At 39.8% G+C, this 13,117-nt stretch overlaps 1 protein-coding gene across 1 annotated transcript in view; it reads left to right on the plus strand.

Moving 5' to 3' along the window:
- The window catches only part of LOC111872636 (NFX1-type zinc finger-containing protein 1), a gene marked incomplete at its 3' end in the record, with an annotated part of 54,404 nt that overhangs the window by 11,015 nt on the left and 30,272 nt on the right, over window positions 1–13,117 (plus strand). The window contains exons 4-7 of the mRNA XM_023866721.2: window positions 1,706–4,917; window positions 6,780–6,863; window positions 10,433–10,704; window positions 11,308–11,451. Coding sequence (XP_023722489.1) covers window positions 1,737–4,917; window positions 6,780–6,863; window positions 10,433–10,704; window positions 11,308–11,451 — 3,681 coding nt within the window. The remainder of the gene's footprint in view (window positions 1–1,705; window positions 4,918–6,779; window positions 6,864–10,432; window positions 10,705–11,307; window positions 11,452–13,117) is intronic.

Below are 13,117 nucleotides of genomic sequence, written 5' to 3' on the forward strand. Positions count from 1 at the left end.
CGTCCTCTTAACTGCTGATATGATTCTATTATGTATGAATAAACCTGTACCTAATTCATGATTTTCAGTCCCCTTTCTATATAAAAATATATATTCACTTGCTGGTTCAGTGCCACCTCCATCCCATCTGACCTCCTGTACTCCCACTAAATGTAACTTATATTTTGAGATTTATTTCGCCACTGCCCTGAGCGAACCTGCGATTTACATACTCCTAACATTCCAAGTACCAAATCTCATATCCATATTCTTTCACTTAGGTCATTTATCCAAGGAATCCGTCCAGGTCTGAGGCTTCTTGCAAATTTTCGTAACAAGATTATTTTTATGGTGAGGAGTTGTTAGCCCCACGCCCAACCCCTAAGCTGGAGGACCACCCCTTGTCGGCTGTCCGCGACTGCTTCTTCAATGTGTTTGCAGATACGATCTGTTTTAACCACACCATTCAGGTGGAAATTGTGCCTGAGCAGAAACCAAACATTGTTGAACAGTACCTCATTAATCTGAGTCCATCCAGCACATACCATTCTTTGAAGTTTGTATGTTTTGAACTGTTAAGTTTTGGCAACACTGTCATTTGGTATGAACAAAAATTCAAATAACTTTTGAAAATTCGTTGTACCAAGCACGTGGATGTCTGTAGATGTGTCGCAGCCTTCCTTGTTGGTTTACTGGGGCTTTTTTTGCAGCGCCACTCTGGCATCATGAATTTTCTCCAGAGAACGTGCAGATGAAGGCTGGTGACATTTTCTCACCAACATTGAACCATCATTATGAATCTGTCTATAAAGTTTATGAATTGTTTTGAAGGAGAGCGCCCATCGCGTTTGAAAATGGGCATGAAACCACCTCCGTGTGACCACAACACTTCTAATTTCAATAAAGAATGACCCATTTTTATAGTTTATGAATTGTTTTGAAGGAGAGCGCCCATCGCGTTTGAAAATGGGCATGAAACCACCTCCGTGTGACCACAACACTTCTAATTTCAATAAAGAATGACCCATTTTTATGCAGTGTTCTATGGACAGTTTTCCTTTGTCAACCATCTTGTGTAAACTGGAGCCTGAGCAGGAACAGCGCGACATATCACGCTCAGTAAGAGTAAGAACTAATCTCCATGATCTACTGTATGTGTTACATACACACAAAACATTGTTCGTTGCATGGTTGAATAATTAATACTAAATCAAATACTGGATCATTTTGTGCGCCACTCTATATAAAGAATTCTTATCAGATTCACGCAGACTTACCATGTTGCCTGTTTTATTGGTTCCTAGCATCAGGTCGATAACCTTCCTATATTTAGCAAACACGTTTTTAGACGGTCGAGATTATATGCCTTTCTTAAAGAGGGGGAAAACATTAGCATACATTTTGGGGAATGGAAGGACAATCTTCTGCTGACAAAACCAACTTGTAGGCTGCGTACTGCGTATGTGCTATGAGTTAGACAGCCCTTCTGTCAAATGTCTGGAAGACTTCTTGTTTTCTGGGATGTGATGTGATGTGATTGCAGGTTCCCCTGAAACATTTGCTCATCCTACTAACTGTAAGAAGACCTCAAGTCTCACAAAGTGTGTTTTACTGCCCCCCTGCTATTCATTTATCCCCATCTTTTGCTCATTATCGTTTAGTATTTTAAAGCATGCTAAACCCTCTAACTTATTTCTCATATGCTTGTTTCATATTTTATCAACAGATTCCCTAAATGTTGATTCTAAAGGGGAACTATGGCTGAAAGTTTGGCTGATGGTTTCTACGCTGCTCTTGCAAATGTGAAGGCACAGCAGGATTCTAGGTCTAGCAGAGAGAATGTGCAGATAAAACGCTCGTCAGCCCAGTCTGTAAGCACAGAGAACCTTGTTGGTAATGAATTACAATCCAGGAAGAAATCGAGACCGCTGAAAAGAGATACTTCTTTGGACCATTTCGGGAACACTTCAGTAATAAAGGATAATGGAAAGTATGAAGCATTATCTAAGAAGAAAAAGAATATTTCCAAACCTACAGAAAGAATTCTACCTCCTACAGAAGACCAGACATTGGGTGCACAGGGAGGAAATAGAAAACATGATGGAGAAAGAAGTCATTCTTATTGTTCTGCTGATGATGTTGGATGGAAGAGAGTGCCTAAACATAAGAATAGTAAAAGTAGAAACCAGAAGCCTAATTCTGGATACCTGAAGGGTGAAATTGTTTCAAATTCCTTTAACAAGGCAGGAAAGTGTTTTGAGACGGAGGCAGGTCATGATAGACTTAATACAGAAGGAGGGCATCAAAGTGGAGGTCATGCTGCTCCTACACAGGAACAATATCAAAGACTGTCACAACAAGGAGTGGAGCGAAAGTGTGTTCTGGGGTACAGACAGCTTGAAAAACTAGCTGATGAAGAGCCGTATGATATTATTATGGTGTTAGCCAACCAAAGGCGTGAGTTTGAAACACTCTTAAAACAGCCACTGAAGCCAGATATGTTAATTCTAATTGTAAGAGTTTTATCAAAACTCAGTAAAGCGGATTTGGAAGAAAACAAAGTTGCTGTTCTGTCTCTGGCTTGTATTCATGAATTTCTTGATCAGTTGTCACAACATATAGCTCTTATTCCTCTTGAAGTGAACAAAAAGAGGAAAGAGAATGTTGGAAACTTCTTTGAAGATCTTATGACTTTTCTGGAAACTGTTGTTAGTCTCCTGCCAAGTAAAGCAGTTCAAGGGTGTGGCAAAATTTTCATGATTACTGATATGTTGATAAAAAATTTTGAAGGACAGCAGCTTTCATGGTCTAATTTTGATGAAGTGAAGACAAAATTTGTGCATATCAAGGCTCAATATGAAGTCTGTATTGAAGATGAAAAAAGGAAGAAAAAGGAGGATGTGAATATATGTGCACTAGAAATTCAACAGGATGACTTCAGGAAAATAAGCATATACCCAAATGCAGAAGAGATCCTTGCTGAAGAGCCAGGATTTGTTAGACCAAACATCATTGATGGGGCATATGAGAGTGTGGATCATTATCTTGATACTCAGTTTCGTTTGTTGCGTGAAGATTTTGTTTCACCTCTGAGGGAAGGGATTTCAGGCTATATAAACATGACCAACAAGAGGATGACTAAAAAACTTAAAACTGTAACAATCTATCATAAGGTGGTATTTCTCACTCGTAAGGTTATAAAGGACCAATTTGGACTGGTTGTTTGTTTTGACCCAAACAAGCGTCTCAAGAAAGTAAACTGGGAGCATTCAAAACGACTTTTGTTTGGTTCATTAGTTCTGTTTTCAAGAAATGACTTTGCGAATATAATTTTTGGAACTGTGATGTACAGAGATCTGGAGGATCTAAAGGAAGGAAAGATTGTCATCAAGCTGTGTGAAGGCCCAGATGTTTGTGACTATATTGATTTATTTTCAAATGAATTTGTGATGGCCGAATCACAGGTGTATTTTGAACCATATTACCATGTTCTGAAGGCATTACAGACCATGAAACGGAAATCCTTCCCAATGGAGAAGTATATCATTCATGCAGAAATGTCATCCGATCCGCCGAAGTACATGTGTTCAGAGGGAGGCGTCCTGTTGGATATAGATGGTAGGACAGTTTGTGTTTTGCAAGATGATTCTTGGCCAGGACCATTGGAATTGGAACTTGATGTTTCTCAGTACAGGGCTTTCAAATCAGCCCTTACAAAAGAATTTGTCATTATACAGGGACCACCAGGAACAGGGAAGACTTTTCTAGGACTCAAAGTAGCCTCTGTACTCCTAAAAAATTCCCCTATATGGAATGCTTCTCGCAATCCAATCCTTCTAGTGTGCTACACAAATCATGCCTTGGATCAGTTCCTAGAAGGACTTATTGCAGTCACCAACAAAATTGTGCGAGTTGGTGGGCAATCAAAGAGCAAAATTCTAGAGGGCTTCAACTTGAGAGAGAAGCGTAAAAGTCACAAGCGAAAAAAAAATTTGTGTGATCGTATGAGAGAAATCTATTACAAAATATCTGGTATAAGGAAAGCCATACAGAGGGTTCTGACTTATCTGGAAATGATTGCCAACCACCGAGGAATTATTTCTTTGTCTGTTCTGAATGAAGTGCACATAATTCACGATCAACATTTAGATTGTTTTGCATCTCATAATTACATGCTTAGTGAAGAGCTGTTTACTGAATGGCTTGAATATGGAAAGTATGGCGATGTGCCTCCGTATGAGGCAGAAGGATATCGTAATGAGAACTGGGGTCAGAATGTTGACATAAATGACGATGATGATGCTGCTGCTGCTGCTGATGATGATGATGATGGTGAAGGTGAAGGTGATGGTGGCGGTGATAGTGATATTGAGGCGGAAGCAATTTGTGATGATGAGGAAGGCATGCAGTGCAACATGCTAGATGGTATGGAATCACAGCCTGACATTCAGCGTTCTTGTCTGACTTTCGCATTGGATTTAGAGAGGCTTGAAGAAGACATAGAATGGTATGAGTTACAAAAACAGTACCTGCAGACACAAATTAGAGAAGATCCAAGCCTTGTTTACAGGATGCACACGCTGGAGGATATGTGTGAGGACTTGAAACTGAGGTTGAACTATATCAAGAGGCAGCTTTGCCATAAGGGGAATGAAAATAGGAGTACAGTGGACCGTCTTTTGCAAGTAAGGGACTTATGGCAATTGCATGCAGAAGAAAGGTGGATTCTCTACAGATATTGGGCGGACAGATACAGAAATGCTTTGCTTGAGGAGTTGTGTAAACAAGAAGAAAAGTTAGGTTGTGAAACCAGGATGTATGAAGAAGCGCAGCAGATGAATGATCTTGACATACTTAAAGATTCACTGATTGTTGCCATGACGACTAGTGGAGCTGCCAAGCTGCATTCCTTGCTACAGGCTCTTAAAGCCAAAATAGGTAAGAGGAGTTATGAGTATTTATTGTTATGTAAAGTAATTTGTATGGACAGTTTGTCATGAAACTCGTGACTATAGGGTTTCATGTTAGGGGAGAGTATATAAACGTGGCGCATTTTTCAGATTTCCTTCCACAATGCAGAAATTGTTGATTATTTAAAGATGAATTATAACTTAAAAGAATCAAATGTCTTACGTGAAAGAGTGCATCTTTCTGAATAGGGCACGGTGTTTTACAAATTTCTACTATGTACTCTCTTCTTTAACAACTGTTAAATTTAGGAATACAGTGAAACCTCACTAATTTGGAATTCATTGTAAATTGGATAACTTCTTTTTGTGCATTAGAACCTTGATGATCACATTGGTACAATCAGGAAGTTCTAGCAGAAGAACAGTGCTAAAGGGGAACGCAAACCAAAATATTTATTTTATGATATGCAATCTAAGTTTCAAAATAAAGTTGTATTGCCTAAAAACACACTTGAAGTCCATTTTATAAGTTCACTGAACCTGTTTTCAGTAGTGCTTCTATAATTTTGGTCTTTCACTATTTCAGAAGAAATTTCGCTCACAGTTAGAATTAGTAAGGTCTTACTATGTAATTGTTCCCTTGTGTAATACTTATTGTGCATTCAAACGGGCCCTTATGTACATTGGAACTAAATCCTAACTATGAAAAGGGGACAGCAATTATTAGCTCTCTCTGACTGGAGTACAGTTATTGTATAAAGCAGAAGGAATAGGTTCCCTTACCATGAATTTTACTTCCATATGATTTTACATTTACTGCAGTTTATTCATGCCCCTAAAGTCTGCTGTTTAACTTCTGCCATGTGGATCCCCCTTGTCAGCACTCAAGTTACCAATTCACAGAGGAGATCTGTATGATGTGACAGATTCTTCATGGGTTTCTATAAGTGCCTTGAGTGTTCAGTTTTCACGCTACAGATGGTGCTAGCAGTAGGCACAAACTGGTTTCACAAATTCTCCATTTAATTGTATGTTTTCAGTTTCAGTTTTCATGAACTTGGTTTATTGTTTATGTTTATTGCATAAAATTTTCGCCTCTTTTTCTATCTTTGTTTCAAATTTGTGCATGCTTTATCACAATTTTTATTTCATATTTTCCTGTTATCTCCCTTCAACAAAGCCTCACCTCAGGTGTACTCATATGTAGCTGTAGTTATGTGATACATACTCTTGACAAAGGTGAAGCCTATTCATGAGGATGTAAGGATTTAGTTGGAAAAAATCTCTGGTCATGAGCCTCAAGGGGCTAGGCGCAAAGATGAACTGATTGGCGGTGAACTCCCTGTCATAAAGTAAGTCTGACTCTGACATGGGTTGTCTAGTGTTTGAGGTTAGCTCTTTCTAAGGACACAACAGAGCGAAGATAATCATCATCACTGGCACGGCAGCCCTTTGTGAGCCCTGGCCTTCCTCAGGATTGCTCGCCATTCTTCTCTATTCCTCCAGTTCTTTACACCCAAAATTCTTATGTCCTGGAGTGAACATAATATCGTAAAGAATAATTTTCATCTTCCGGGTTGTGGCGCTGTGTAGGCATTGTGTAAACTGACGTTTCGGAGGAATGTATCAGCTGCAGCCACCTGCTTGCGGATTTTTATACCCTGAAGATGGAGGTGATACATTCCTCAGGAATGTCAGTTTATACAATATCTACATGGCGCCACAGCCCAGAAGACAGCATTCTTCATAGTCACCGCTGAGATCTTAAATAATTTTCATGTCAGTTCTGTGATCCAATATTCAGTCTTTTATTTATTATTAAGTTATATTAAATATAATTTTGCAAGTATTGTAGTGTGTCTGCGTAATAGATGAACTGTGTTATTGCAGTGATTGTCGAAGAAGCAGCTGAAGTCTACGAAAGTCACATTGTTGCATCTGTGACACATCGTTGTGAACATCTCATCCTTATTGGTATGTTCTATCAAATAATATACTCAGATAATGAACTTCTCTTTTACCGGTGAATGCTCATTGCACCATAATTTTGTTTTCCAGTTCTATTTTCTATTCAAAATTAGCTAATAACCAGTGAATGTGCAAACTTCGTGATAATGCATAGGAAAGGGAAATAAATAAATATGTGTGTGTGTGTGTGCGTGTGCGTGCATGCGTGCGTGTGCATGCGTGCACAGTGTCCTTAAGTTATGATGTGGTTTTTAAGTTAAACCGTTTTGTAACAGTTATGATGGAAACATGAATCCAACTGAAATTGAAAGATAAGTTGTGGAACTCTTACCTCTGTTGGTGCTGAAAGTCGTCACCTTAAGCACATACATCTAGTATTCCAGTTCACACTCCACTGTGAACATGTGGAGTACAGTCTGATGTTAAGTAGCAGAGTCAAATCTAGAGATAAAGATTGGAAGATTTCAAACCCACTCTTCAGCTGTACTGTCAAACAAAAATTCTTACTTTGTTAACTAACCAACTCCATGGAGCTGAGTCATTGAGAATACTCTGGTTGCTCCACAACTCGAAGAATTCCCGAACATTTAATGAAACCAAAAGGTTCATGACAATGTTCATAGGAACCTTCCTCTGGACCTATCCTGAACCACATCAGTCCAGTCCATACCACTACATTTTATGTGTCTAAGATTTATTTTAATGTTATCCTCCTTCCTACATATTGGTCTTCCTTCTGGCTTTCCCACCAATATATGCTTTCCTCTTTGCCTCCATTTGTGCTACTTGCCATGCCCATCTCATCCTCATTGACTTGATCATTCTAATTATACTAGGCATAGAGTATAAGTAATGAAGCTCCTCATTATGCAGTTATCTCCAGCCTCTTGTGATTTCGCCTACCTTTGTCCAGATATTCTTCTCAGCACCCTGTTCTCAAACACCCTCACTCTACAAGTATGTTCCTCCCTTAATGTCAGAGACCAAGATTCACACACATACAGAACCACAGGCAAAGTTATACTTTTGTATATTCCAATTTTTACATATTTAGACAGCAGACAAGAAGACAAATGTTTCACAACTGAGTGGTAGCAGACATTACCAGAATTCAGCCTCCTCTCAGTTTCCTTCTGAATCAGATTTTTTTTTTTTTCATTATTCATTAATTCTCTTGGGGGGGGGGTGGAGTCAGGCTGGGTCCACTTGGCACGGCAGCCACTGATTGGCCTATTGTAGCCTGCCCCAGGTGATTATGATGATGGAGAATTTGATGGAATAAAGATTGGCAAGGGAAACCAAAGTACTCAGAGAAAACATGCCCCAGCGCCACTTTGTCCACCACAAATCCCACTTGACCAGAGCCGGGATCGAACACGGGCCGCTGCGGTGAGAAGCCAGTGACTAACCGCTTGAGCTGTGGTGCGGCCTTTTTTATTTTTTACTATCTTTCCCAAATATTTAACTGTGCCATATTTTCAAAGGGCCCGTTAGCTATCTTTTAATTGTGATGTTGCCCTGTATTCTGGCGACAAGACAGCAGAATGTAATCAGTTTTCTCTTCATCTGCTTATAGATCAACCTCCTTCCTGGCTTCAGTAATTAAAGTTTCTGTGTTTTGCTTTATGGTGTCTGTATTAACACCCAGTAGATTCATATCATCAGCATAGACCAACAGCTGATGTGTCCCATTTAATTTCAGTCCCACCTGGTTTTCCTGGACCTTCCTAATGACAGTTTAAAGCAAAATTGGATAGCAGTGGCAATAAAGCATCTCCTTTTTAGACCATTCTGAATAGGGAAAATGTCAGACAAATATTTACTTATACTGACTTTACTACAGGTTTCATTTAAACACATTTTAATAAGCATACCCAGTTGCATGGGATACTCCAAACTCAGTGAGAATATTGTACTGAATAATAGGCCTTTTTAATTCCATTTTTGAGATAAGTGACAACAGTTGAAATGATACCCAGATATTTAGATTGCCGAATTTGCGGTAGCAGCTACAGTCGGTCAGTGTAATGACAGAATTCAGCTGAAGAGAGGTAGTGAAGGTAAAGTTGTCCCTGTGCTTAACTAATTAAGCACCACTCCATGAAGATGTATGAGGAAGTGAGTGGATGTACAGATCCACGTTTTCTTGACCTCGGCACTATTTTGAGGTGAGTGGTTTGCTTCACTCCCTCACTTTAATCCCAGGGGAGAGAGAACCTGGTACCCATTGGATATGAGGCTGGGTGGGCCCCCAAAGCCAGTTTGGATGACTTGGAGAAGGGAAAATTCTTGACCCTACCGGGACTTGAACTCCAGCCCCTTGGTCGTCCATCCCATAGCTCGTCGCTATCCTGGCTGCTCCAGCTGAAGATGTGAGTAGGGATAACCCATCCCAGACCAAACCAAACGAAACCATAGCAGACCAAACCTGTAACCAATAATCAAAGTTAAACTTAATTTAGGTAATTAATTAGTTCCATGGAGCAGAAACCTTGAGAAGCTAGTAGTCGCCCAGTTAGTCAGGAGGTTCTCATCCACTTATGGTGCCCCAAATTACATCACTGTGTTCACAAGGCCTGCAGCTTGTCTCTGTGGAATCTGATGCGTCCGGTCCACTTGCTGTCACCTTGTTTCTTCAAGATCCATATTAACATTTTCCTCACATATTTCTCTAAATCATCCAGATGAACTGTTCCCTCCAGGTTTCCTGATTAAATTGTTGTTTACATTTCCCCTTCTCGGCTTAGTAATCCTGAAATATTTCCTGTATCGTAGAACTTCTGGGAGAGTTGAGGTTCTGGTGTTTTCATGGGGCTGTGAGGGTTACTGTTGTTTGGGATGTGGTGTTATATAGCCTTATAAGTATTTACTGATATTAGAAGGGTTTTTACCCTGAAGATGGAGGCACGTTGTTCCTCTGAAATGTCCTCAGTAAACACATGCCGGACTGCATGCTGTCACATCCCAAAGATTGTCATCTTGCTCTTTATGCAATTTTCTCCTAGAACGTTAAATATACCTGAGATGATTAACATTGTCCATCATAATTGCTGTTGCATGCCAAGGGTGTGTGACATTCTTTGTTAGGTGTATGAACAGGAAAGCCACAGCACAGAATAACTATGAAAATGTCCCATCACTGCATGATGTAAGATGTCGTTGCCCTAATGATAATGTTTCCTATGAATTTAAGAGCGTTTTATTTTTCTTCTTTATTTATTTATTTTTGCTTTTCCCCCATCTGTCTTTTCTGACTGATGCCGTGATAAAACCTTGAAATAAATTCTATCGTCATTGATCCTATACCATTCCTGGTAATCTGAGCATCTCAGATTCTTGCAGACATGAGGGAATTAAAGGTGAAGGATGGAAGTGAAAGTTGTGCCTGTGTTTATACATCATCTTATGAAGATTTATAAGGGAAGTGGAGGCAGATCACCATTTAGTCTTCTCATCACTGGGTGAAGATGGTGAGCTTTACACTCTGGCTACCTCACCTCTGGAAACAATAACCAAATGATGCACATTGTACCAGTTTGACTCTGTGTGGTTGTAACTCTGTGGTTTGTATGCAGGAGACCATAAGCAGTTGCGACCTACTCCTGCTGCATATAGACTTGCACGTGACTTCAACTTTGATATCTCCCTTTTTGAGCGGATGTTGAAGAATAAAATGCACTGTGAAGTGTTGAAAGTCCAGCATCGTATGAGACCGGAAATAGCAGAACTAATTGTTCCAGCCATCTACCCAGAGTTGCTGAATCATAACTCTGTATTGCAGTATGAGAGAGTCCGTGGTATGCTGAAGAGTGTGTTTTTTATCACACACAATCATGCAGAAGAAGAGGTACATAACATTTTAGTTGTTATTGGAGTTCTATTTTAAGTTGTCTGAGGATTATGAAATCACACAGGCTGTATATAAATTATCTTTACAACTTTACTCATGAATAAAACAGTGTGTGAGAAACATAGACACATTGTTTACACTCATCATGGGCAGCATTTATAATATGTACAGTGTCCAATCGACATTCAAGCTCCATCTGTGTACACTGCAGCATATCAGCATCAGTGATTCCAGTAGTGGCTTGAATATATAATCTAATATTGCTGGATAAGATAAANCCGTTAGAAAGAGCTAGCCTCAATCACGTTTCTGAAACATCGTGTTTTTATTTATCTTAAAAACCAGGACGATGGATAAAGTCCAGAAACCCAATATATCAGCGAGTGACAGTAACCTAAATTAAAATGGCGTTGTGACATTGCAGAGAGACTGTGGAAAACCATGAAAAATCCACTCTCAGAGGAGTCATCTGATGGCCAGGGTTTCAACTGGGATATGTCCAGCATTGACACATGAGTGCTTACCAGTCCACTGCAAAACTTGTTGGAAGTTTAAGTAACCAAGACTTTTTCACACATGTAGTGTTCTCTTGAATTGCAGGTGGAAGACATTTCTAGCCACAGGAACACTCATGAGGGTGATTTTCTCATTGCTCTATGCTACTATCTTGTCATGCAAGGATACTCACCGAGTCGTATTACGATTTTGGCAACATATTCTGGGCAAATGTTTTACTTACGTAGTGTGAGTATAAGATTATGCATCTGAATGAAAGATAATTTGTTTTAAAGTATTATCATTTATGTTCAGTGTATGCTGATTCTGAAAATTGGATATGCAGAAAAATCTCATTCTTTTGAATAAACAGAGAAATTACTTCCCTTAGCTCATACCATATTCACTTGCATAATTATTCTTATCCAAAAATCATGTCTGAAATTTGTAGGGCATAAAATATGTGAATATTACAAGTTTAATTTTGCATGTTATGTTGATCTGATGTAGGTGGACTCTTACCACATTTTCTTTGATGAAGAGTGAGACAGAAATGCCCCTTGATAAAATTTTGACAGTTCTCATCAGAAGTGATTGAATCTGAATGTGACATGAGAGCATGGTGAGCATATTCACACATATGGGCATCACTGTATGATTCTTTGATTAACACTGAGATGAAAATGGCCCGTGATAATATTTTGACTAATGCATATTTTGTAAGCAGATGTTCTGAAAGTGATTGTGATGTGGCAATGTTGTATGGATATTTTTCTCAATGGGCTCCACCATACAGATATTTGATAGACATGGAGACAAAAATTCCCCTTAATAAGATTTCACCTGGTGCATAATTTTTGCAAAAAATGTAATTTAAATTGGATTAAATGGATATACATATTTACCTATGGATCCTACCAAGTAACACATAATTTTAATGGGAAATACAGTTGAAGTTCTGCACACTGTGTCCTTCCCTGGCATAACAACCCTGTGTTATTGTTGGCCTCCCCCAGGGTCCTTCTCCATAGGTTTTTGTACACCAGGGATTCTGAGATGTTTCTCTACACTATCCAGCCCTTCTTGTGCCTTCAGGCTCCAAAGTGTTACTCTCCTAAGTGGAGATACCACATTTGCCTTGGCTAGGTGTCCTACCTACCTGAGCCTCCCCAATTTGGCAGTCCTCACTAGGGCATTGTATAAGTCACATAGCTTATAATTACATAGGCAGCCAAAAATTTCCTGGAATTCCGCTGCAGATGGAGAACAAGCTCAGCATGTCTGCTCGCAGGCACAACAGGTCTGGACAGGTTTCAGTGTGCAGTGTCGTTACTGTTCCATTTGAATTAGACGTGAGTGTTGGTCATTCGGTGCAATGTCACAGTTCGAACAGCGTGCGAACATCTAATTCATGTGCAGATTGGGAGAATCTGCTTCAGAGATGATATTGGCCCTGCAGCAAGTTTACGGTGATACTGCACTAAAGAAATCTGCAGTTTACAACTGGTTTTCCTGGTTTAAGAATGGGCAGGAGACGTTAGAGGAAGACCAGCACAGCGGGAGACCTTCGACATCCAGAACCGAAGAAATGAGTGGAAAAGTGTGACAACCAATTCAATGTGATCGAAGAATGACCATCGCCAAGTTGGAGCAAGAAGTTGGTACTGTTAATGGCCATTTCTACATGCAAGTTTTGCAGAGGTTATGCGATGCAGTTTGGAGGAAGCGGCGCAACAAGTGGCAGGGACAGCGATTTCCGCATCACGATAATGCACCAAGCCACACATCACTTGTGCAGCAATTCCTCGCCAAGAAAAACATTCCTGTCATCACTCAACAACTGTACTTTCCAGATCTCATTCCGAGTGACTTTTGGTTGTTCCCTACTCTGAAAATGGGCCTCAAGGGGACACGT

The sequence above is a fragment of the Cryptotermes secundus genome, unplaced genomic scaffold (assembly GCF_002891405.2).
Source record: "Cryptotermes secundus unplaced genomic scaffold, Csec_1.0 scaffold5032, whole genome shotgun sequence".
NCBI classification, from domain to species: domain Eukaryota; kingdom Metazoa; phylum Arthropoda; class Insecta; order Blattodea; family Kalotermitidae; genus Cryptotermes; species Cryptotermes secundus.